This window comes from Kryptolebias marmoratus, linkage group LG12 (assembly GCF_001649575.2).
Source record: "Kryptolebias marmoratus isolate JLee-2015 linkage group LG12, ASM164957v2, whole genome shotgun sequence".
Taxonomy (NCBI): domain Eukaryota; kingdom Metazoa; phylum Chordata; class Actinopteri; order Cyprinodontiformes; family Rivulidae; genus Kryptolebias; species Kryptolebias marmoratus.
In genome coordinates this window covers 9,413,334-9,439,648 of record NC_051441.1, presented here as the reverse complement: position 1 = coordinate 9,439,648, position 26,315 = coordinate 9,413,334, and the positions used below count along the sequence as shown (strand labels likewise).

The 26,315-nt window shown below is 40.8% G+C and overlaps 2 protein-coding genes across 4 annotated transcripts; both read left to right on the top strand.

The window, feature by feature from the left end:
- Positions 1-7,611: 7,611 nt before the first annotated feature.
- timp2b (TIMP metallopeptidase inhibitor 2b) lies at positions 7,612-11,726 on the top strand. Its single transcript, XM_017425397.3, has 5 exons — positions 7,612-7,826; positions 10,820-10,920; positions 10,994-11,102; positions 11,197-11,318; positions 11,428-11,726. The coding sequence occupies exons 1-5, from the start codon at positions 7,697-7,699 to the stop codon at positions 11,623-11,625; spliced, it is 660 nt and encodes a 219-aa protein (XP_017280886.1). The 5' UTR covers positions 7,612-7,696; the 3' UTR covers positions 11,626-11,726.
- A 327-nt stretch (positions 11,727-12,053) lies between these two features.
- Positions 12,054-26,081, top strand: usp36 (ubiquitin specific peptidase 36). Of its 3 annotated transcripts, none has more exons than XM_017425396.3 (20): positions 12,054-12,802; positions 16,337-16,602; positions 16,710-16,931; positions 17,635-17,745; positions 19,262-19,364; positions 19,444-19,511; positions 19,927-19,997; positions 20,115-20,197; positions 20,309-20,420; positions 20,528-20,668; positions 20,838-20,938; positions 21,025-21,163; positions 21,273-21,635; positions 21,753-21,977; positions 22,403-22,467; positions 22,544-23,239; positions 24,116-24,309; positions 24,608-24,781; positions 24,874-24,989; positions 25,080-26,081. In XM_017425396.3, the coding sequence occupies exons 2-20, from the start codon at positions 16,350-16,352 to the stop codon at positions 25,209-25,211; spliced, it is 3,369 nt and encodes a 1,122-aa protein (XP_017280885.1). In that variant the 5' UTR covers positions 12,054-12,802; positions 16,337-16,349; the 3' UTR covers positions 25,212-26,081. The 3 variants fall into 3 exon arrangements, with proteins under 3 accessions (XP_017280885.1, XP_017280884.1, XP_017280883.1); XM_017425395.3 differs by having other exon boundaries at positions 12,673-12,802; positions 22,349-22,467; positions 24,119-24,309; XM_017425394.3 differs by having other exon boundaries at positions 12,673-12,802; positions 22,349-22,467.
- Positions 26,082-26,315: the final 234 nt, after the last annotated feature.

The window sequence follows — 26,315 nt, the reverse complement described above, 5'->3', positions numbered from 1 at the left end:
TTAATGTAAAAAAAATGTTATGCAAACTGAAAGTACTTTAGTACAATTTTATATTCATATTTTTATGCTTAAGTGTTAGTTTCTTGTCATAACTTCCTCTACACATTTACATAAAAAAAAACAAGGAAACAAAAGGATATATCATGTTTTGATGAGGAGGGATGGAGTTTCAGCTGCGTTGATCCAACCTTGTAAATGAAATGTAAAATCTCAGGCGATGTTGTGAGATCTGTTAGCACTCGGTGTACGTGTCGAGGCTGTTTCTCAGCTACACCTCGTCAAACTTTAGCTGAATATCTGTGAACTGGAGTTACAGCTTTTTACGTGTTTGCTAAGGTAAATCACCTGAGGTGGCCTTCTTGAATTGCGATGACACAGATAAGGTAAAGATGTGCCGTGGGCCGTTCTCAGAGTGTTGTGAACGACTCTCTGGTACAACTGCACCAAACCTTAGGTCATAATATGCAACACTGACTGAGGTACAGGCATTTTTGTGTTTCTAATGTAGATTAACTGTGCAACCATCTTGAATTAAGGTGAAGCCCAAACATAATCAGCTGTCAGTGTGCATCTAAAGACTATGTTTTGAAAGACAGGCAGATCTGACTGCAGTGTTTAATGGCAATGTTTTAGAGCAGATCTTGTACAACCAGTCAGTTCTTGAAGTATACGTTGAGGACGACTCTCAGCTACTCAGGCTCCAAATCTAAGCTGAATGCCTGTAAAACTGATTGAGTTGTTACTATGATTTGTGATTGCTAAGGTTGTCGGTTTTCCAACATCCCAGCCTGTCATTGTGTCCTCATCTGTTTCTGTTTCACACAGCTGAGTTTCACCGTGGCAACATGCAGGGGCAGGTAGGTTAGCATGAAGTCCACCGTGACTCACAAGCTTACAAAATACATCCGTGTCTATCGGTCTGCGCCAAACATGTTGAGCAGGTGTGATTGTGTCATCACTGTGTATGTTCACAGATTATTTTTCCATGATTGCTTTTCAGTCACAACAGTCTCAGTCAGACAGAGGAGAGAGTGTTGATTGTGAGAAATGTCAGCTAGCATGTGCACTCAGTAAAATGTCCTATTCACCTAGTGGAAAGGTTCAAATATTTCATTGTACGTTAGACTTTACTTATGAGTAATTTTTGGTCATACTTCACTTCTTTTGTCATTTCATTTCACTCGACAAGTCATTACATTTTTTTTTGTATGACTCTCCCCAGAGTTTTGAAATTCCACTGAGTGACGTTATGAGTAACTTTTTTTTTCATGTAATCTTTATCATTTAAACTCCAAAATTGCACAAGTTTTTTTCTCATGGCAGCAAAAGAATCCATTTGTTGTTATAATAGAAAATACACAAGAACAAAATGAGCAGTTGTCAAGAACAACAAGGATCTTGTTTACCATGCAGTAAAACAGAAAATTAATTAATAAGTACACATACACTCTAAAAAACAACTTGATGCATAAAAAGAGGAACCACACAACTCCGCCTCCCCAGGCTGAGTTGGATCTGAGGCTCCAGCTTGAATCTTGGACTCAGGAGAAACAGTGGACCAGATCTTCATCCTTTCAGATTTGCATCATGGGAGTTTGATTGCCCATTCTATATGTGTTGTCTGGACGTGGAGACTGCTTACGCCTGAGTCCCCGCCAAGCATTCTGCAGGTGCAGGGGTGACAGGGTCACTTTGAAGGGCTATCAGGTCCCTGAATAACCAAAGCGAGAAGTGTGTCCACCTTTATGGAACAAACTTGAGTTCATTCCCGGTGCAGGTCGGACTCGTCTCTGGTCCTGTGTTCATAAACAGGAGCTCAAGGTTCACTAGTAGAAGGGAGGATGTCAGGTTTGGGAACCTCAGAGTCTCAGCTCTGCTTTTTGCAGGAACCACGACTTTCAGCTCACACCGGGGGCAGTTCACATTTAAAAATAAAGTAGCTGGGATGGGAGTCAGCTCCTCTAAGTCTGAGGCCATGGTTATCAACTGGATCTCTGCTCCCTCCAGCTCGGGGGGTGAGTTTTGTCCACAAGTGATGGCAGGATGGATCAAGGCCTTGTCTACAGTAATGAGGGTGTTGCTCTGGTCTGTTGTGGTGAAGAAAGAGCAAAGCTCTTGATTTACTGGTCGGTTTATGTTCCAACCCTTACCTGTGGTCACGAGGTGTGGGCCATGATCAAAAGAATAAGATTGGCTGAAATTAGCACTCTCTATATGTTGGTCTGGCTCAGCCTTGGCGATAAGGTGAGGAGCGTCGCCATCTGGGGAGAGCTCAGAGCAGATGCATGTCTGGTAGCACTGAACAGCAGAAGAAAAATGATTAGCAACTTGTGATGAGCAACGTAAACCATAGGGGCTCCAGAACTGCCTCACGGGTTCAGGAATACTGGAGCTGAAAACTCAATAAAAGGGGACAAATTATCGGTGACTCTGACATTCCTGAAACCTCCCGTGTTTAATATTTAGACCGATCTGATCTATAAGAATCTTAACTAATCTAGAGATTCATTGCCGAGTCTGTGGGTTTAAAGAGGGTAAACTGTTGCCCAACATCAAGTTGCTGATGAAATTATTAATCGTTTCAAGGACATGCCTGACAATCAGGGGCTTGTAGTATTGTTCTGTCTAAAAGGAAATGACTACATAACTTTTTACAAACGTTTACAGATGTTGATGAAGTAAAAGTGAAAGTTCCCATGAACACGTGTTAAGTCATTTCATCTGTAACATATTTAAGACACCCAGGAGGCTTTATGGACACCATCCTGTGGACAGTTCAGAGCAGTTAACCCCGGAGTCTGTGATGTGGTTCTGGTATTTACTGTTCTGGGATCTTGCATGTGGATGTTTTCCCCCTCCCCTTGTTGTCCCCGAGGCAGTTTGCTAAGGTTGATTCACCGACTTATTTTGCTACCGGTGATATGTGAACGGCCCCTCTGACGAGTGGAAAAATCATGGGAAATACCCCATGCCCCCTGCTTGGTGTGCCACACGGGATGGACGTGAAAAGGCTGCAGCGGTCAGATCATGTGAAATGTGCGCGAGGGGAACCGGGGCGGTGAGTTTAAAGGATGTGGGTCACTACACCACAGCACCCACTGGTTCTCACAATGAGACCCTCTTTTTACATCCCATTGGGCACTTCCTGTGGAGACTATTCCTGGACTTTAAAAGCCTTTAATTTGGGACATTGAGGTTTAGGCCAGTTTCAAGCCCACCTTTTTTGTGCATTTGTAGCGAAGGAGTGGGCTGCTTACATTGCACCTCTCTGGCAAATCCACCCTTTTTTATTTTCAATGAATAAAAAACCAAATGTTGATACAATAATCCAGAATTCAAGCCTTGTTCCTAAAGGAGAGCTGCAATGTGGATAAGAGCTCAGAATAGTCATGCCGTGAAGTCATTTTGGTGAACCCATCATATCAGCATCTCAGTGCAAAGGAAGCTGACTGTTTAAACAAGAGGCGGCAGGGGCGGCAGGTTCAGCCTGGAATAAGGCAACTATCGTCCCTCTGCTGCTTCTGGTAAACGGTGGAATGAGACAGAAACACATTTCCACCCATTTCACTTAGGATGTGTCACTTCCTTTCATGTGTTTTGATCTCCGTTTCATGCCTGTAATGTCTGTGTTATTGGTCCTGTCATGTCTTTTGTTTCTGGTAACTTTCACGACTCACACCCACAGACAGAGTTATTGTCTAACTGGGAATTTTCCTTATCCAAGTGGCACCGCTTTGACTCCCGAGCAAAAGAAAAAAGATGAATTCCCAAAATGAATAACAAGATGCTCGTTCTAGTTTCTTTTTCCCCCTTGCTTTGTTGTGCCTGTTTTCATTCTATGGAGAGACCTGTGGAAAAAAAACTGGAAATATTTGTCAGAGTGGCGAGACGGCCGGCAGTGAGCAGCAAAATGATGTTGAGGAGCAGAGCAGCTGCAATCCCTGTTTCCTTTTTTCCTTCAATTCTTTACCGCCTGCCATCAAAGAGTGAAGACAGATGATCATGTCTTTGCCATGACCAATAACCAATAGCATTATCTACCTATCTCATGAACCTCTGGACAAACTTTAATGAAACTTGCAGAAGGGATTTTTTCGAAAGTGCATCTACAACTGATGAATTTTTGGAGTCAATCTGCTTCAAGATATCTGTCACAGCCAGCTGACCTTTAAAAAGACAACGATGGCTAAAGTTCAGTCAGTTTTTACAGATATTAACCTACAGTTTGGTGTGTCAGTAGCTGAGACTGATCCCAAACAAATACTGCACTAACAGATTGTACAAGATCTCCGTTTAAAATGTTGCAATTTTCTATTTTGGGTCAACTTTCTCTATCTGGAACCAAAGCATTTCACGAACCACTGAACAGATCTTAATGAAACTTTCAAAAATTAAAAATTGGATATCATTTTATAAACATTTAACATTTGGAACCAACCCAGTTTAAGATGGTTGCCACAGCCAGCTGACCTTAGAGAACACAAAAATGGCTATAATTCAGTCTATTTGGCAAACAGTGGGATTTGGTTTGGTTGTAGGTGAGAGTCTTTCATAGCACAAATTCCACTCATTGCAAAGGATCTTTGCTTAAATTGCTAACATTAACTGATAGAGTCAACCCTGTTTGTAATCAAAATATCTCATGAACTACTGGATGGATTTTAGTGAAACTTTCAGAAAGTCATTTATGGCTGATTAACTTTTGGAGTCGATCCAATTCAGGATGGTCACCAAATCTAATAAACATTAGCCAACACAAAAATGACTATAACTCTGTCAATTATACAGATATGAAGCTAAAATTGGATAGCTGAGTCCTTCCCAGCACACACTCTGAGCATGGCATCTTATGATATTGCAGGAGATTGCGCAAAATGTTATGTTCGAGGTTTGACCAAAGCAGCCACAACTTCCTGGTTTTTAAACATGAGGTGATCTCTGTCTCAAACACTCAGATGGCAGGCAGTGAGCAACATCCACTCCTATGAAGGAAGCAAGTTTAAAATGTTATTACCAGTCATCAACGCCAATCACCACCTCCTCCCTGTTCTCCAGAATCAACACAAAAGTCTGTAAACAGCTTTCTGAGCTGCTGTTGTCGTGGTTCCAATAAAACATTTATTTCTGTCCATGAGTCAGGGGTAACAACAACAAAAAAAAACACTCAAGAATTTAACTTCAGTATAGTGTTTTTTTTTGTTTTTTCTCAGAGTACAGGAGCGGTTTGGTTTGCCCACGTTGAGGGAATTGCAGCCAGACTGAATCCATTAAGCGTAAGGGCATGATGTCACCTCTCCCCGCCGTGCCAATCCTCCTTCATACTTCTGCGATGCTTCAGCGCTTCCTGAAAGTGAGCTTCCAGCCATAAACACTCTCGCTGAGGTGAATCACAACTAACAGTGCTGGTTGAGGATCACACTGCTTCACATGATGCCAGAAAATATGATCTGATATTACCATAAACATTCATAGAGACTACAGTCAAAGCTTTTTGCTACAAAGAGTTCGTTTTGGAAATAAAGAAACAGCTCAAAGTGAATAAATAGTCCACAAGCACTGAAGGTGAGGCAAGAAACTTTTCTTTTTTTTTGTTTGAGTGTGTTGAATGAGAAATAAAACATTAAAGTAGGGCTGATTATCTTTAAGATTGCATTTCAGCTATAATGTAAAAAAAAACTAAAAAAAACTTCCACAGCATTTTATTCTGTCCTGTCCCACTTTACTGTCTATATTTAACACTTTCTGTTGCAGTTTACTATTTCAGAAGGCCTTTTGTTACAATTCAAATATTTAATTTATTGATTTTAACTTATAGTTTATTTTTTTTTTAGTTGGAAGTGTCATTTGATGTCTTAACTGAAGGTTTTACAGCTCATTCAGGACAAACCACATTTTCTGATCCCTCCTCCACCCTCCAAAAGCTGAAAGGGATTTCATTAAAAATAGTCTAAAATCTCTCATCTGACAAAAGAATCTGCTTGGATTTGTTCATAACCACTGGGTCGCAGTTTTCCCTTCTTGTGTTGCTGCTGGCGTTAAAAAAAGTAATCATTTCAAAGCCTATTTCTTTTAAACCACACAAATAAAAGTGGTTTACACAAAGTTATTTCATGGTTTTTATTTAATTACAGGAAACTAAAAAAAATTGAGCAGTTTTCTTTACGTTTTAGTCAACTCCATTCTCCCTAAATGATCAATTAGGCCCTCAGGGATGATAAAGTTATACTTTAAACAAACAGAGTTCAGTTCAGGTCCTTGTTTTCAATGTTTCCCAACACACCTGATCTGAATGAATGAGTGATTAACAAGCTTCTGAAGGAGGAGGTGATGATTTTTTTTTAAAACAAAAGTTACAACACAGTGATGGCAGAAATGGAGCGTTCGAGCGACCGAATCATTAGGAACAATGACATAACTTGGTTCACATCCGCAGCCAAACACGGAGGTTACACGGAGCAATGATTCGATTTCACATCACCAAACTAAAATAAACTAAATAAAGAAATAAAACTAAAGCTAACTCTAAGCACAGAAAATAAGAAATAACAAATATAATAAATAAGATAAAGCATGTGCTTGTTCTTGAAGGACATTAAGACAAAAAATCCCAGTTGAGTGATTACTTCATCATCATGTTGTTTTAAAACAATTCCAACAAGAGGAGTATTTTCTTGTGTCTTTTTGTCTCTCAGAACCTTTTGTGTTGGTTGTTAGCAGGTTTTGAATGACAGGACATTTTATCCGAATCAGTGCAGTTTTTCTGTACGTTCAAGTATTTTTATGCAGAAAAACAATCTGTTCAGCAGAGTTTATTATTCCCTTCCACACCGATATCACACCAAAACCACACTCAGTACAAGACATTTTGTCACCACGCTGCAGTTTAGAAGCGCTTGGAAACATATTTTTTTGTTTGGTGCTGAATCAGCCACCAATCAGATGAGGACATGAGAAATAATCCTTCACATATAAAGTGCAGACATATTTTCATGTTGTGGAATTGCAGTTTCTGATTGATTAATTTATTAGTGAACGAGACAACAAGATAAATGCAGTTTCGTTGGAATTTCACTGGATTTCAGTCCTGGCATTTTGGAACAGTTGGTGACGGAACAAACTGTGGAACAGCGTTTTGGAACATTCCACAAGGTTTCGTTAAGTGCCACACCAAAACACTTCAGAACAAGATAAAGACATGATAATTTGAAGGGTGTGTGTGTGTGTGTCGTCATTGGTGACACTTTTAGCAAACATTTGCCACCAGCAGTCAACTTCAAATTGAGTTTAGTTTCAGGGGCTCCCCTCTTGGTGTTTCTGGGCCCTCAGTCCTGACCCCCCCAGGATCAGGGTCCACAGGTTGAAGGCAGGCACGTGACGTTAAAGTCAGCTGTCAGCAGAGGAAACCGCTGCTGTGACTCAGGCTAAACCCAGCCCCCCATGTGTCAGACTGACTGACGGAGGTTGCTGTTGCCTATGAAAGTTTGGGAGGCCCTGACCTCACAGCGCATCTCAGCTCACTGTCTGTGACCTCCGGAAGGGGGGCGGAGCCTAGCGGCTGCCAGGGTGGGCGGGGCCGGGCCCTGATGCCGGCTGATAAAAGCCGCCGGTCCTGTGAGAGGAGAGCAGATCCAAGAGAGTGAGAGCTGCTGTCTGGTTGGTCGCTGCCTCACACTGTAGCATCTTTAAGCTCCCCAAGATGAGTCGGACGATGAAGAGCTGCTTCGTGACTCTGGCGGTCCTGTTTCTGTGGCGAGTGGAGGAGGTGGCAGAAGCCTGCAGCTGTGCTCCTGTCCATCCTCAGCAGGCTTTCTGCGGCTCCGATGTCGGTGAGTTCAATTCAGTAAGAAGTGCGAGGGTTGTTTTATTTCTGACCATATGCTCAGTTGTTTCTATTACTCTAAAGAGGAAGATGCATTTGTTCCCACTTTATTGCTTGTAATTTGACTTCTCTGTATTCTGTTAAACTCAGCTTAGCATCTCTGAATTCTGCAGGCTGAAGGTGTTTCATTTAAAAACAAAACGTTTTGCACCCTATGAATATAAGTTTTCCCTTTTTTAAGAAAACAACTTGTCTTAAATGAGTAACACCTATGTGAAATGTAGGTTTTGTACATGGGGAAATCTTTGTTTGGATAATTTTAAATTCTCTAAGGGATGTAAAGATTGTCTTGATACAATGTTTCAAATATCCATGGAATGTTGACAAGAAAATGTAGTTTTTTCTCAGTAATATGCAAACACTGGAGCCAGCATTAAGTCCTTGAATCTTAAACATTTAAGCTCCCTTTTCTTTAATTTTACAAGTAAAAAAAAAAAAAAAAAAAAAAAAAAAAAAATCTTATCCTAATTTAACCTTTTCCAGAACTCTGCTTGTTGCTTCCTTGTATATTGAAGTTAATGAGATCCTTGACAGCGAACAAGTTGTGCAGCTTTTTAAAAAATGAGTCTTTTTGCCTCTGAGCTGCCTGAGTGTGTGCCTTTTATACAGAAGTGAAATTTTTGGAACACTTTCTCTGCCAAGGAATTCCCTGACTCAGGAAACTGAAGAAACTTGGAAAACTAAACTGTACTTCTGAGGAAAGGCAATTGGATAACTAAAAGCTTGAATTTGGGGGAAGTATCTCCTTGTTTGAAAAAAAGTGAATCGGGGGGGGGGGCGGTATTTTAAAAGTGGACAAAATTGAATTTCTTCAATACTATCTAAAACATGAATGAACACATGCATCTTTATCACTTAACTTATCGTTCTTTTGAGCTGAAAAGTGGGAATTTACTCACCCCTCTATACTTTACGCCTTCATGCACGGTATGTAGAGATGCCTTTTCAAATAAGTTCTGGGGCACTTGTAGTGTCTGCAGGTCAGAATTTGCGGAATTGCCCAAAATGCACAGATGTAGTAAGGGTCGGATCGTCTGAGTGTTGAAACAGTTGCTTGACGAATTCACACTTCTTGCTAAATGCAGAAGTGAAAGGGTCGTCCATGTACAGATGTGCCACTTGAACTCTGAAAGTCAAAGTATGAAGAGGTTAAACTTGGGGCAGAGCAGAACCTCTGAGGAAACTATAGATTTAGGTTCTAGTAGCTTTTTTCAGTGATTTGCAGAGGTTTTTGTAGAACCAGCTAAGTGAATCATTTGAGCCTAAACTAAAATCTAGTAAAACCTGAGTTCCAGGATAAAAGCAGCGCTGCAAGCTGTGCAAGGGGAGTTGACAGAGAAACCAGATTTGTCCCTCCTTTAGCAGGAATGAAGTGACTCTGCAGTGGCTTCCTAATTTAACCAACTCGTGTAATGACTCTGTGTCCTTTGCTGCATTTTGACATACAGAAAAAATGTCCCTGGACCTGCACACGCAAGTTCCTGTCCTGAACCAAATTTGTTTCAGAAAAGAACGTGACGAGCCGTATTATCTGGTGGCTTGCAGCTTTGTCCACCCCAAAAAAAAGTCTTCTGCAAGATTCCTATTAGAAGACAGAACACAGCTTTTAAAGGAAAATGACAGAAGTTCAGCAGTGAACAGTGTCCTAAATGAGACCTTCTACACGACACAGAAGGTGAATCTTCAAGTAAACACAAACTTGCACGTGGTAAACATGAATTGGATAACTTCTGATGCCAAAGACAAACACTTGAATTTAAAAACATAATGCAACTGAAGCTCACTGAGGGGGATAATGTAAATCATTTAATGTTGGAAAGGGTTCATGAAGTTCATTTTGAATTTGATGTTTAGTTTTTCTGATTTGGTTTGACCACTTTGTGGCTTCCTGAGGGGAAAATGCATGACAATTACATGACACGCATTTGCTTTTTGTCTATTGTGGTCATGAGAGCCTTAAAGGTTTGACTGACTGGAAATTCAGACGGTCAGTTCAGTTCCCAGTTTTTTGTTTTTGAGTCTCATGGCTTTAAGGGCTTTGTCAGCCTGTTTCCATAAACTTTGTCCTGGCTGTAAACTGTTCCTGCATTTAAAAACAAAATCACCTCAAGCTAAATAAAAGGACTTGGAGAAATGGGCATCACTAAATGAGACACTATGAATTATGACACTACAGAAATGTAGTGGCTTACATGGTTTCCTCCACACTACAAGGTCCCCAGTGGGGAACTTTATGCAAATTGTTGCTGCGCCTGCCTGGGTTTTGTATCCAGGTACTCTGTGGTGTGTGTGTGTGATTGCAACAGCACTTAATTGCTGCTTTTGAGAAGGCATCTCTCTCCTCCCTTCCTGCGCAATAGTATCTACAATGTGACTGGTCTGTTTTAACTGAACACCACCACTTAGTTGCTGGACAGTCATTAGTATTATTATTTGGGGACAACTGACTGAACTGGAATCTGGAGGAACATCAGGTTGACAGTTGTCACTTAAAACAAACCATTTTCATTGTGTTAACTCTCAGTAATGCTTGCAGGGTGCTAGTAAACATAGTAGTTTGAACTGTGCCTATCATGGTGGGGTTGAAGCAGATCTGAGCTCCACCTGAACAACTTTTCTCCAATTAGAAAAGGGGAAGTGGTCACTTTGCATGTCAGCACCTCTAGTCGGGCAGACCAAATTGGGAGCCTACAGAAAAAAAGAGGATTTTTATTTTTTGTAAAAGTTCAGCTTTTCAAAGACTGCTGACTGGCTTCTTCCTGTCAGCCCGGGAGCCGAGAAAGGGGCAGCATACATTCTTCACTCACAGGGGCTGATGAAACGCACGTTTCCTCCATCTTCCTGGCACACGCGAGCCTCTGAAATCGAAGCTTCAGCAACGTGTTTCTGTCTGGAACTTATGCAGTCGGTGGTAATGTGAGGTTTTTGTTTCTTTTGTAGTTTTCAGGGCAAAAGTCACTGGAAAGGAAGAGGTTGTCATTGGCAATGACCCCTTCGGAAACCCAATAACGGAAATCAAATATGTCATCAAACTAATAAAGGTATGGGAAACGCTAATTTGAATTCTGTCGGCTTATGAACGTTTATAAATTGGGTTTCCTTTGTTTGGCTCAGCTGTTCAAAGGTCCCAGTTCTGATATTGATGCGGTCTACACTCCTACCTCCTCTGCAATGTGTGGAGTCTATCTGGAAGCTGATGGGATAACACATTATCTTATCACAGGTAAACATTTATGGCAAAATGCAGAACTACTCGCTGCATTTTCACATCAGTCTTGCCATCAACTAATTGCTGCTTCCACACTCTGTAACGGAAGGTCATCTGGACGGTGGGAAGGTGCGCATCATCCTGTGTAACTTCATTCAGCCGTGGGATACCTTGAGCACCAACCAGAAGCTGAACCTGATTCGGCGCTATGCGAGTGGCTGTGACTGCACGGTATGGAGAAAATTCCTTCTAAACTGTAATAAATCTATTAAATTACTTTAAAAAGTGAATGACAGTGAGGTTTGGCTTTATCATAAACTTGTCCTCTTTAACCCCTCAGATCACCTATTGCTCATCCATCCCCTGCATGATTAGCAGCCCAGCAGAGTGCCTTTGGACAGACTGGGTGACTGGGGGCGGTGTCAGGGGAGACCAAGCCAGAAACTACGCTTGCATCAAGAGGAGCGACGGCTCGTGCTCCTGGTACAGAGGCAACGCACCATCCAAGAAGGCCTTCATGGATATCGAAGATCCATAACTTCTCCTCCACTGAGATCTTGAAATATTTAAAAAAAAAAAAAATGAATACAAATAATTGACTTTTTCCTTTCTTCAAAAAACTGCAGTGTTGGTCCTTCACTGTGTGTGTGAGGGGGGGGGTTCAAAGCGGTTGTATGAACTCATCACTTTCTGCCTCTTTAACTACTTGTGTCTGCAAGCCTACTTTTGATTAAATTGTGATAAATTAATTGCATTAAACTCTTTGTAATGGTACTGGGGGAAAAACTGTGCAATAAAGAAGATTCTTAAGGCACTGACTTGCTGTTTAAACAACCCTACTACTAACAGAAGCAAACTGAAGTGTTAATACTCATGACTTTAGGATAAGTGATCTTGTCAGTTTTAAAACATGGGGAGCTTTTTATTTCCATAAAGAATCTAAAACCTATGTTTGACTAGAGAACTCAATGCTGCTCGCAACCATATCGATACACAATGGCACAAACTTAACATTAAGATTAAATGTCTAAAACTGCAGCATTTATTCCATATTAAAAATCAAAGTGCTGCCACCTAGTGGTGAACATGGTGCAGCTACCAATTCACGAGGCGATTCATGTGCGCAGATCATTTATTCATGCACGAAACAGAAAATGACATAAGGGTTGAATTAGTTTACAATATAATGCGGTAAAATATCAAATGTTGCAATAAAATGTCATTCGTAATGAACCTGTAAGCTTTAGTTTTTGAATCACGTGCCTTATCCCCACGGAAGATTTGTGGCTGTAATTTGTCCATGATTTACTGTAATTTTTAAAAACTGTAGGGAAACTATTAAATTTTCAAAGGGATGTCAAAGACTGGCGCGTTTTAATCTTAATAATGCGACTCTTGCATGTTTTAAACGCGTTTTGTTGCATTCACATAAGAAACTGATTAACATCTATCGCGCCGATTGCGTCAATGGTAAACAGCGCTGGCTGGAAGTCACGTGTGGCTTTCTACCGACAGCGCAACGGCACTCTGGACGTTGATTGGACGAACCTTCGTGTAACTGGATTGCTAATTATCCAATTGGTCAGAGCTTCCTGTCAGTCATTTCTCGGCACCGCCCTCTGATAATGCAGCATGGGCGAAAAATACCAGACTCGGTAGCTTCGGCTGAGGGAGCAAACGCCTTTCGTTGAATATTTTGGCCGACTGAACATAAGGTGAGTGGAGGCACGCGTGAAACTCGCGTAGTTAATTTTGGTTGTGCGCATCCGAGCAGATGTCGTTTGACAGAGAAGACGTGGCTGTCAGGGGGTCGGTCCGAGATGCTAACCCACATTGCAGCAGGCTGTCGCCACGTTAGGCTAGCTCGCTGGCTAATTCACCACTTCAACTGTATTTACGAACAACCACGGAACACGAAACTGTAAAAAGCACGAACCGTAAAACAGTTATAAATGGAAGGGTTTGGGTACTAAACGATGGTGTATCTATGGTTTTTTGTGTATTTTCTAAACCTCAGAGACCGTAAACAACTGTAGCCGACGTTAGCATCTGCTAGCATGGAAGCTCTGATAAGTGGCCCGTAGTGTTCAGTCCAGCAGAATGAAACGAACCTTACAATCTGAATATAATCAAAACCAGTGAGATAACAAGCTTTTTTAATATGCTTAAATCATTGCCACTTTAAGTGATAGTTCTAAAGTCTGTTATTTCATGCTGTCATTATTTTATTGGTTTTAATATTAACACAGCTTCTAGGTGGGGTTGTGTTGCTGTCATTACTTTAAATTCGAAGTAGACTCCTAAACTAATCAGTATTTGCATGGCACTTTATTTTGAAAGAAATTTGAAGGCTTTCCACAAAATAAAGATAAGGCTGCACTCTGCTGTAATTGAGTATAAAAACCTGTGAATGTCTGTTTTAATTTCCACTTGTTTTCTCATTTGTAACTACAGTATAAGTTTATTTTTACTATTTTGTTCATCAATGAAAACATACAGTCTCGTCCCTTCACATGCATTTAAATCTTTGCTTTTCGTATGATTTCTGTTGACATTAAAAGCAAACAAAGTAATTCTATCTACCAGCAATTTTTTACAAGTTCAAGGCATTCATAGCAGTCTTTGAGAGCCAAATAATATCACAGTGCTTAATTGACAGTCAAAAATCCCAACAAAATTATAAAACTGCATGCTAGTTTTTTAAGACGGCACTAATGAAAGAAAAGATTGGAAAATTGCAATTTTGAAACTTCTGCAGTCGTATTAAAAACTGATTGAAATCTTATTTAATTGCCAAACAGAGTAATGGGCAAATGATTTTAGCTGCATTTTATATTACACAGTTAATGAGTTTGAATGTTTGCAATTGTGGGACAAATGGATTTGTCATTTAATGTTTTTTAGTTGCAGTGCTGTTGTAATTGTCGGTTTATTATTCTCTGTGGGTCATAGTGGGGTGAGTTGCCCGTTAGAAAATCCTCGACGTGCTGAAGTGCCTTTGAGCAAGACTGATCCACGTGTTGGTCGTCACGGCAGGCAGCTGTTTTGGATGGCAGCTGTAAGACACTTTGGACTGACAAATGTGCACTTTTAATATTAGTTTTGTGTTCATAATAATCATTTAAAAAGACAAGTTGTTCATTTAATGACTGATTACTAGATTACTTTAAGTAATCTAAATATCATAAATTCTAATTATAAACACATTTATGTCAGAGCCTTTTGTGTAAACGTTTGCCTGCTGAGACCCAGGAGTTTGCGCTGGTCTGCCTGATCTGAAGGTTGTATGACGTACACCTGCTAGTTTTCTGCAGACCCAATCTGCTGCTCAGTCATGAAACTTTGCAAACAGCCTATCGATCATTTAATTATGGTTGTTTGAGACCATCATAATCGTGTCTTTAATGCCTGACCTGTCTGAAAGCTGGGCGATATGAACAAAAATATATTTATATTCATTTACAGGAAAAAATAAATGAGGCATTAATTATATTTGGAGTAAGCTGTTATGGTGGTTTATTTAAATTATCATATCAACATCTGTTTAAAAGTTTCATAAATCAAATTTTTTATGCTGGTTGTGTGTCATTAAGAGAACTTTAGGTCTTCTGTTAGAACCGGCGCTGGAGAAAAGTTAACAGCAGCAAATGTAAACAGTGTGACTCTAATAGCACAAGTCACAACACTGCTGAGGACAAAGTTTAAAGGTGATTTTTATCTTCTAGTCCCCAGCAGTTTATATTAGGCCTTTGTTTGCTGTCTTGATATCATCACCCACTAATTTTTTTTTTTTTCATTTTGATTTTTTTACTTGGTGTTGATTGTTTAATTTTGCAAGTCAAACTAAATGAAGGAGAAAAACAGATGTGGCATAGTTATTGTTATCTTATAAAATATCAGTAGACATTAGTACCAATGAGCATTGTTCCTCACCTGAAAATAAAACTAATTTCAAGTCATGTGGCAACTTTGATTTTCAAAAAATAAAGGATGTCTTTTTTTTCCAGGGTGACAGAAAGGCTACAGCTGTGAAAACACTGCACACGTTTCCAGTCCGTCACAGGATGAACATGGAGACACACAACCAAAATAGAGAATTTAGATAAACCTATTAACATAATGTGCGTGTCTTTAGACCGTCGGGGGGGAATAAATCAGAGTAGACAAAGAAAGCCCACAAAGGCACAGGGAGAACATAAAAACGTGACACAGAAACGTCTAAAACTGAGATTCAGATTGGGACCTTTGTGACACGACAGCCACCGCTGTGCTGTTCCATCTCTATCTGTAACAGATAAATTAATATGAATAATAACCTGATTAAGAACCACGTTGTACCTGCATCAGCAATGTTGCCTGATTTATTAGTTGCATCCCTGCAGTTAGCGGTGTCCCCGCAGACTTCGTTGTTCTTGGTTGTATCTCTATCAGCAGCACGGGAAGGTCGGCGTGTCCTTGTGCATACAATGCATGTTCAGCCCTTCTTTCTCCTCATGACGTCACTGCCCACTCCGATGAGCAGGGCTCCTGTGGAACTGTGTGTCTTTGCTGTTTTTAACTGCAGCTGAAACACAATGCTGTATTTTAATTTGTCAAAAGGTCTGCCATATGAGATCATGAAGACAATGAACAAATATAATCTAGGCTAATTAGCATTTAATGTGTTTTTGTCATTCATTTACTCTGTTAAATATTGAGTTTATTTTATTAAATATTCAGTCCAGATATGTTGATTTTTTTTTTTAGCTTCTCTGTTTAATGCCAAACATCAAGTGCAGCTTTTTTTTTATTAATCAGTTTGAATCAGTAGATGTTCAGATCTGGTCTAATCAAAGTGACTTCTAAGTGGGACTTGACTTGCAGCTACTTGCACCTTAAGATGTGCTCTAAGTGTTTATGCTCCTCTTTGTACCCCCCACCTCAAATTACTAGCATCTGATGTCTTGCATAACAGTAGGGAGACAGCTGCCAAGACCCAGATGGGTCCTCACATGTGTTCATTCCTCCTGTCTTTTTGGGGCAAAGCTTGCACTTTGCAGAACGAAGCACATCTAGACACGAGTGTTAACTGACAGTTATTATTTTTAGCTGGGAGATAAATTTGGCTTTTATTTGTACAACAGATTTATTTTTAATCCTGGCGCACGGAAAGACAAAGCACTGCGGGGGTGCTTTTGAACAGGCTGTTTATCTAATAAGATGACACACTGTCCTGTGATGTGACACTGACTTCGTGTCTTCCTCTGCAGTGATGTACCAACAATGCCGATAGTAGATAAACTCAAGGAGGCATTAAAACCTGGTCGGAAGGAGACAGGTGATGAGGGTGACCTCAACAAGCTGCTGGCTTCTTCAGCCAAAAAGGTCCTTTTGCAGAAAATAGAGTTTGAGCCTGCCAGCAAGGGTTTCTCCTACCAGCTGGACAGCCTGAAGAACAAGTATGTTATCCTCAATCCCAGAACGGAGGGTGCTACAGGGCAGAAGGCCACAGAGCCTGCTCATATAAAGAGGCAAGGTGAGGAGTTATTATTTTTTTTTTTTATTTACACTGTTTTCTTTTGGTTCTAAACATGTAGCTGTAGAAGCTTAGTTCTTGTGCCGTTTGTATTCCCTCTCCCTCAGCCTCGGAGAATGTGGTTGGGAGTCAGGGCGATGGGATCCCAGCCCCACAGAAGATGCTCTTTCCAGGGAACAAGCTTACACTCAAATGGGAGCGTGTGTACAGGGTGGGAGCTGGCCTTCACAACCTGGGAAACACCTGCTTCCTCAACTCCACCATTCAGTGTCTCACCTACACGCCGCCGCTCGCCAACTACTTACTGTCAAAGGAGCACAGCCGTGCCTGTGAGTCCTTCACTCTTTCACAAAATCTTCTATTTCTGAACTCTATGCATCAAACTACTCACAAACTACTCTTACCTGGGCTGTGTGCAGTATTACTACAAACCAAGGCAGCTGAGGGAAAACAAAAAGTAGCTTCAGTCAGTCATAAATTACATTTGAACCTGGATGTTTTGTTTCATGTTTTTGTGATTGTCATCAACCTGCATTTGGTTTGTTCGAACTTCAGCATGGATAAGCCACATTAAAGACAAAAAGTCACTTTTTGACATACAGAAATGTTTTTCATTAGAATAGTAGCCCTTTAATTGAATTTGTCTGAATCTCACTGTAGCTGTGATTTAATCAAATTGCCAAGAAAAGTGAAACGTCTGAAATGTTGCTTAAAAAAATCTGTGTCAGTCTCATTTCCACATGCTGGTATGGAACAAACTAAAAACATCAAAGTGTCTGTGCAGTTTGGTCTAAAAGTCACATCTTAATGTTCAAAAACAACCTCAAAGAAAAAGAAACAGACAGTTTGATTCCATGGCCATTTATATGAAAATAAAAGGAACAATGTCTTCAAATTAGTGTTTTTGCTTGTTAATAAAATCTTATGATGTATACCCATTACAGTAGAGTTTTTGTTGCTTCTCTTTGGTTTCAAAATTTCATGCAATCAAAGCTTGAGTGAAATCACTTAATCTACTTGTTTGTGTTTCAGGTCACCAGTCAGGCTTTTGTATGATCTGTGTAATGCAGAACCATATCATCCAAGCCTTTGCCAACACAAGCAATGCCATTAAGCCTGTGTCCTTCATCAGAGACCTAAAAAGTAAGACCAGCTTCTTATAACACTGCACGAGTCTGTCTGAGCTGTCCAGTTCAGTCATTTGAATGCAGGTTGTCAGGAGTCGGCGACACCTGACTTTTGGTTGAATGCAGCCACGGCGGGTGCTGTGACGCGACAATGTGTCCCGAGTGGCAACGACCATTAGTAACTGCAGCACATAAGTGGAGCAGTCAGACTGCAGGTAGTGAATGAACACCTCGTTAGAGACGAGGGGGAGAGCTGCACCTTGACATACTGCGCTGTAGTCTAGAAACCCTCCCTCCCTCCACTTCTTCTTCCTTTGCATTTGCTGCAGCAGTCGAGTCTCTACCTTCTGAGCTTCTTTTTCTGTCCCTCCCTTCTCCCATCATCTCCTCACTCCCCCCTTCCCCGATGCCCTTCTGTCTCCTTGTGACTGCGGGCTTAAAGGAGCAGCTTTAGCACAAAAATCTACAAGCCACCTGCTTCTCCTCCATCAGGGCTCAAACACATCGAAGTGGTTCCTTTCACAGTCGTTTCGCTGGTCTCCTCCCTCGCTGTTGGAAATGTGCCGTTACGTATGGGAATTTAAAGATGTAACAATGGAAAATAGTGTGCAATTTGATCAGCACAGCCCAAAAAAGGAGAACTCTCTGTATGTGATCATTGTATTTCTTCAGAAGTTATTCCCCTTCACTCTAATAAGTGCCTGGAATCGGTCATGAGTGCTGGGTGTTTTTGTTTTTCTTTCCCACTCTAGTGTGACGTATCCTCAGTGAGTAATTCCTTTGTGCTGGGAATGTGGTGATGACCACATCAGAATTCGTCCTGGCTTAAACTCTCCAGTTTTCCATTAGGAAATCACAGAGGGACAAATACCTTACAGCTACATTAGCTCTAATGCAGGACTTTGACTGTGGAGGAGATGCCAGTCGGCTGAAGTTACTGATGAGAAGCTTTTTAGAAGATCGTTGGAGAGCTTCATCTCAAGCAGTGAAACTTGACTTTAAGTGCCCATTAAAGAACCTCCAGCTAAACCTCACAGCATATTAACTGAAATGATCGTACTTTTACTTTATTAATGTTGCTGCATGAATAAATATTTGAAACAGATGAAATATTACAGTATGTTTGAAGACTGGAGGTCATTCATTTTGTTTTATTGGTTAAAAAATGCTTTTTTTATGCTTCAAACTACTGATTGAAAGTTGTCATTTTATAAATAAGGTTATTATTTTACACATGACCAAAATGCCTTTATAGATTTTCTTTTTGGAGTTGTTTTGCAGAAATAAGAATATGTTGTGATTATTTGATCATTTCATTTAGGGATTGATACTAATTTTTATTCAGTGTAATGGAAATGACAGGTTTAGGTAAAAATAACTCTGACTTGATGAATATTACCTGCCTCTTCATCTCAAAACGTGATGTGGCTAACGAGTGAATAAATAACTTAAAGGATCAGTTTATTTAGTTTTTTTTTGCATACTTTGTGTTTAAAACATTGAGTTGACATTAATCCCTTTGTTTCCCACAGAAATTGCCCGACATTTTCGCTTTGGAAGCCAGGAGGATGCTCATGAGTTTTTGCGGTACACCATTGATGCCATGCAGAAAGCCTGTCTCAACGGCTACCCTAAGTGAGACTTTACGCCGAGTAAAAGTTCCTGTTCTCAGGACTGTTGAATGGTTCACAACTTGTTTTCATCCTGTTTTTAGGCTCGATAGGCAGACGCAGGCCACAACTTTGGTTCACCAGATCTTTGGAGGTTACCTCAGGTCAAGAGGTATTGACTTTTTCACAAACATAAATGTTAGTTTTAGAGCTTTTATATCATTAAGCAGTTTCTTCTGCGTATCAGAGTAGCTTAAAGTCAGTTTCAGCAAAATGGATTGATAGAGTCCAGTATTCAACTGTATCTACTGACTGTTTTTAAAACAAGCAAATGTTTGGACCTTTTTCCTGGTGGAAAAATATCAGCATCCAAAAAATGTCTGCAATTCTTTTTGGCAAATGATATTATTACTACCCTGATTATTGTCCGATTGTCTAAATAAATGTATAAATTTGTTGTCCTGATTTTTGTGCTTTAATATGTTATAGTTAAGGTAGCAACAGTTACATGTTGAAGCATTTTCCCTTAAAGAGGCAGTTCTTTGATTGCACAGGATCATCTATAAAGTCTTTTTCTTGTCTTTCAGTGAAATGTTCCATTTGCAAAAGTGTGTCAGACACATACGACCCTTACCTGGACATTGCTGTTGAGATCAGGGTACGTTACACATCCTAATACGACCGTTCCTTTTGGGGACATATTGTAAATAAATGGAATCATTTTAAAAACCTTCCTTTAACAATGCCATCCCATTTTCTAAATGTTGTCTTTCAGCAAGCTGCAAACATCGTGCGAGCCCTGGAACTATTTGTTAAGCCAGACGTTTTGAGTGGAGAAAATGCCTACATGTGTGCAAAGTAAGTTTTTTTTTTTTTTTTTTTCCTTTTACGTTGTCTGACAGCGTCCGTGTGAATTTACAGGATGTTAAGGAGTTTCATTTACAAATAATATGAATCCGTGTCCCTCAGGTGCAAAAAGAAAGTGCCGGCCACCAAACGCTTCACGGTCCATCGAACGTCCAACATACTGACGCTTTCACTGAAGAGGTTCGCCAACTTCAGTGGAGGAAAAATAACCAAGGTTAGTGCTAGCTATAATTTTTTTTTCTTATAATATTGATATTTTGAAACAGATGTCTCTATTTTGGCATTTAAATTTCCTGCTTTAATTTCTTCTCTTTCTTTTAGGATGTTGGTTACCCGGAGTTTCTGAACATCCGCCCCTACATGTCCCAGAGCTCAGGTGATCCAGTTATGTACGGCCTTTATGCTGTGCTGGTGCACTCTGGCTACAGCTGTCATGCTGGCCACTACTACTGCTATGTCAAGGTAGGACAGCCAGTGTCTCTGTGGGCATTTCTTTTAAAATATCAAGTTAAAATATAAAGAAATGTTCATTTTATCAACCCAAGTTGATGCATTTAAGAGCAAATTTGTATTTATGGTTTGTCTGTTGAGCATTCTGTAGCCTGTTTTCTTTTTTTTTTCCCCCATGTAGGCGAGCAATGGTCAGTGGTACCAAATGAACGATTCAATGGTGCACTCGAGTAACATCAAAGTGGTTTTAAACCAGCAGGCCTACGTTCTTTTCTACCTGAGGTAAGACAGAGCTGCAAGACATCAGAACACATGTCCCCCTCCTGGATGAGTCTGTAAATAAACTGGAGCCTGATTGTTCATTGAAGAATACCCGAAACAAAGAAGAATGCGGATGGGCAGACCACCAAGCAGGGAGTGTTGCATTCTGGGAAAAATAGTGCATCGTCGGAGCAGATAAAAAGAGCCAACCTGAATGGGCCTCTCTCCTCCCCGCAAGTCACAAAGGTATCCGTAGACGTAATAGTTATCCTTAAACATTTTTGGTTTGATTTGTGATGGTGTTTATTTAGTTTTGTGTCTTTTAAACATCTGGTTTGAATAATTTCCTCAACAGAAACTTGAGCCTGCCCAGCTGCGTAAGATCCAGTCCATGGACGGTGGTTTGGGTCTGCCCATTTCCAGGAATGGTGTGAACTCTCAGCCACAGCCCAGACTCTCCAACTGGACGTCGTCCTCCAACGGCCCACCAAAGCTGCAGAGCGGACCCACTGTCATTGAGGAACCGTTCAAGAAAGTTAAAAAACCCTCTCCACAGAGCCAGGCGCAGTCCCGCAGCACCACTCCGACCCCGTCCAACAACGGGGTCAGCAGGACCGAGGGGGACAAAAAACAAGGTGGCGAGGGAAGAGGCATGGCAGCATCTACCTCCTTTAAGTCTTTGTCGGACTCTTCCTCTGCTGACACCACTGACTCAAAGGTAACAGAACCACTGAAAATGCCCCAAAAGAAATCTTACTTAAAGGTGGAATCAGTTTCAGAAGGCATTCTGTCATCAATTGCAGTCTGAACTTTTTTCTTCTTTTTTTTTGTCCAGGAGTCGGTTGGTCCCAAAAGTGAGCCAGTGAGAGAGACCCCCTCCACTCCTCGGAAAGGCTCCAGCAGCTTGGCGTCCCCGGCGAGGAGCGTGGAGCGCTCTCAGAGCACAGAGGAGCAGAAGACGGCAAAAATAAAACCCCCGGCTCTCAACAACATCACATCTGAAGCCACCAGCATCATGTCACCACCGCCTGCCAAGAAACTGGCACTGTCAGCCAAGAAGGTACTTGTTTTTTCCTATTCACAGTAGCTTTACCACTTCCTGTTGAACGTAAGCTAGGATCACAAATTTATTCTTGCCTTAATTGAGAGATGTAATAGATTTATCTGGTTTATGTTTTGAATTATATCTCCTGTGTACCTGTCTAATCAATCACGTTAGCTCTTCTCTTCTTTTTCTTTAGTTCCCCTTTTTTTCTAACCATTTCTAATTCTTCTCTGCCATACCCCTTCTCCTTTGTTGTTCTCCCTCCATCTTCTCCTACCAATAATTCAAACGCCCCCCTTCCTTATATGATTTTCTTCCTTATTTTTGTCACATTCATGGCTATTTTCTTTAGACCACCAAGTTTTTATTTATGTCGATAACTGCAGGCTTACAGTCGGAGTCTGAGCAACATTGATGTTCTGCCCCATTTGTCAAACCAGCTCTCCACTGACCATTTGCATCAAAATCAACTTAACTTCCTCGCCAATGCCTCATCCACTCACAGGTATGAAGCGTGAGCTAGAGTTCCTTTAGAAAAATCTAAAAGGCAGATTTTTCTAACTTTTTCCTTGTCCTTTCAGAGTCAGTTCATTCCATTCACCTGAAGCCCAGTCATCACCTCGTACCCACTCATGTGAATCCTTTGTGCAGAAGAGCCCTCACAAACAGTCCCTTCCCGCCACATCGCAAAAACCAAATGCCAGCCTTTCCCATAAAACCAACGGACTTCACAGTCCACGCCCAAAGAGCCCGAAGTCTTCCAACAATCTCAGCTCTGACGCTCAAGACCCAAACCCTGACTCTTTGACTCAAAACACCAGCCAGAAGAAGAAGAAGAAGAAGAAGAGGAAGAAACGACGGCATTCTGAGATGGAAGCTGACACGGAGACGTTTACATCCCCGCCTCCACTCGCACAGTCCAGTCCCGTGGAGTCAGCTGGCGACAAGAAGTGCAAGAAGAAGAAGAAAAAGCGAAAGCATCAGAGTGACGATGGTGAGCAGCTGAAAGAGAGGGAGTGCGTCCAATCTCATCTTGACGCATCAGGTCAGGAGGAGGACTGGTGTCATGGTGGCGTATGGAGCGTAACATCCCATTCAGACGCAGAGTCGTCGAAGCAGAAGGCTCAGGTTTCTGCTGCAGCAACACCGCACGAGTCGAATCAGAGCGAACAGGAAGAGGGTTCTGTGAAGAAAAAGAAGAAGAAAAAGAAGAAAAAGATGATTGAACAAGAAGAGGCTTTGCAGGAAATAAATTCTGAATGCCCCACATCAGAAAGGTGGGTAGAAGTTTTATCTTTTTGCCCCCCCACCCCAAAAAAAAAATGTAATTCAAGTCTAGATGTCTAAAAGTGAAATAAAATAAAAATAATGAGTTTTTATGTTATCATAAAACACTCCAGTGGTCCATTTCTCTGATTTAAAACGTTAATGACTTGAACTTAGAGTTTTTGTGTCAAAATCCCGAAGTGGGGTGATTGTGTGGGCGGTGTTACCTCCTTGGCTGGTGATGTCATCGACGCCACTGCCAGCTGGTGCAGACCGCTGTAGGACACTAAGGAGCTGACCGTCGCAGTGTTTATCAGTGAAAATGGAAGCAGAAGAAGAAGCAAGTTTTGTTTACTGGACCGGTTTGAAAACACTTTTTGTTGTTTTTGGTCTGGAGTGATGCTGTTGGGAACTTGAGCCCCACATTTCACAGGGGGAACCCCCAAGCTTGTCGTTGGGTTGTAGTTTTCATCATTTGGGAAGCTGAAGAATGACACAGTTGATGTAGTTTTGAGTCCGTTTACATCACTGAACCATTCCCCCCCACCACTATCTGTATTTTGTTACCTACCTTGTTCGTGTTCCTGTGTTTGGCTCTCGATACGTCACACTTCCAAGTGATTTTGGAAAATGCACAAGAGATCCTAGTAATTTTTTTTTATTATTAATTTTAAATTAGTGTAAATTTTTTTAATATGCGAGACTCTTGAAAACAGTCACCTTTATGTTGATTTATGTTGCACATAAAGCACTTTATTTCACCTTTAATGACTACAAAACGTAAAGAAATACCTTGTAGAAAGAAGTTAATCATGAAACGTAATCATATTGGTTGCATCTGCTTCACACCTTTCTGAATTTCTGTGATTTTATGCTTTTATTTCCAGCAGAAATTCAGAGCCACGGTCCACAGACACTTGTAATGACACAAGCCAGATGAAACATAAGTTAGCTATGAAGAAAAAGAAGAAGAAGAAGCTAAAAGAAGAGATGGAACTGCTCTCTGATAACGGACTTGCAGAGGAACCTCCATCTAGCAGAACCACCCCAGAGGATGGCAGAATTGGCAAACAGAGCACAGGTGAGTCAGCCCGAACATGCAGCACACATCAATAAATAAACTTTGTTTGATTTGTCCTCCTGCTCATTTTTGCCATGTGCATGCAGAGAGCAAACACTTGGCTGCATTTAAAAGGAGAAAAAGAGTTTATTCTTCTTATTTTAACAACTCGAGCCTCCTGTTGGTGAAGTCGCTGACATTGTTTTGTTTAGGCGCACGTTTTCAAATCCATCTGATGTTATTTCCCAACCTGCGCTCTGCACCAGCACATAACGACCCTTTAATCTTTCTTTCTTCTTGATTGATCGCTTGTGTTTAGCTCCAGTTGTAGTGTGGGACAGTCAAGTGAAGGACGGCTACAAACGCAGCCAAGCAGGAGCAGCTGATGGGGGGGTGATGGTGGAGGCCTCTGCAGCCTGGGATGGAAAGAAGAGCAATGATGTTGTAGGCGAGCTACTCAAGAACTCCACAGATAAAGCCTATGGAGCCAACGGTGAGACGCTCATCTGTGAAGCTCCATGTTAGCATCACGACAACTTAATTTAAAATCATTAAAGATTTTCCTTTTTTTTTTTTTAAATCTAGTCCTAAGTTGGGATGGGGAGGTCTCTGCTATCAGTAAAGATGCCATTGAAGATGTGCGCAGTGCCATGTGTGACACTGTGATCGATGAGTGGGATGAAGACTTCGACCGGGGAAAGGTGAGGAAAGAAAGATTACACCGTGGATCGTGTTTATTTTATTTTTCTTTATTTACGGCCTGTTTGAACTGCCTTCTTGTAAATGTTCAGGTGAAGAAAGTGAAAAACTATAAAAGAGAGAAGTGGAGAACTGGCAGCAACTTTTTCCAGAAGATCCAGGATCGGCGGAACAAGTGGTCGGTGTTACCCGGAGGGAAGAGAGTCTTTGGAGTCCGACGCTGAAAGTCCCGATTGATGCTGATGACTGGAAATTAGGACAACTATACCAAACTTCTGTTTCCCTCCTCTCTCCCTCTCTTTTTGGTCCCACTCTTATTTCACTTTTATTTTTCTCATTTGCCTTTGCCAAATTTAGGAGTGAGGTTAAATTTGGACTTCCCAGATCCAGTTTCTAATCTAAACGTTCACAACATTCAGGTTTTACCAGGTCCATTTCACACGAGTTACTGTATGTTCGCAGCCTTTGAGCCTCAGTTATCACACTTCAAACTACTGTAAAATGAAATGCATCAGAATTGTGAGAAATTGTCTATACTTTTTAGATTTGTGGCTTTATTGTAACAATCTCAGAGAAAACTGTGCTGTTTTTGAAGGCATAAGGGCTCCAAGTTAGGAAAGAAGTGACCTTTTAACCCTTTTCATGATGTTCTTCTACACCAAATTTAAAAACTAACCAATAATTAGATGTTTAAACATATTTTACTTTTTATTTACATATATGTAAAGCATTATCCCCACTGTCTTTCTTTTACTGCAGTCTGTGTAACATGGCTTTTAAGGCCTAAAGCCTTGGTGAATTTGAGGTTTGAATTGAAATATTTTTTCCTAATTATGCATGTCTAATTTAAGGAAAAAAATAGTTGTTTTTTTTTTTACTATGTTGGTTCTTACCAAATTCATTTATCTGAAATTTAGTGATACATCTTAAATCACACAAAGTATTTTATTTTCTATAAACATTTCTGTTGTTTTGTTGTTTTCTGACAACCTAAAGAGCAAATGTTGGGTTTACAGAGAAGGGCTCTGCGTTTTTGAGAGAACCAGACAGGAGCAGTTTTCCATGGTGCAAATATAAAACTGAGCATCTCATCAGTTTTGTTTTTTTTTTGTTGTTGTTCAGAAGCATCCAGTTTGGACATGAGACCTTTTCATTTTCTGTAACGGTCCTCACTGAGGACATTTTGAAAACAAAAGGGTCGGATTTTATACTTCAGGCACTGTCAGGACGGGACTGCCACGATCGTTTCTTTTTCCCCACCACGTATCTTTTTTACCTCTATGCAATTTTGCGACCATCACACTGGTCACCTAAAAAAAAAAAAAACT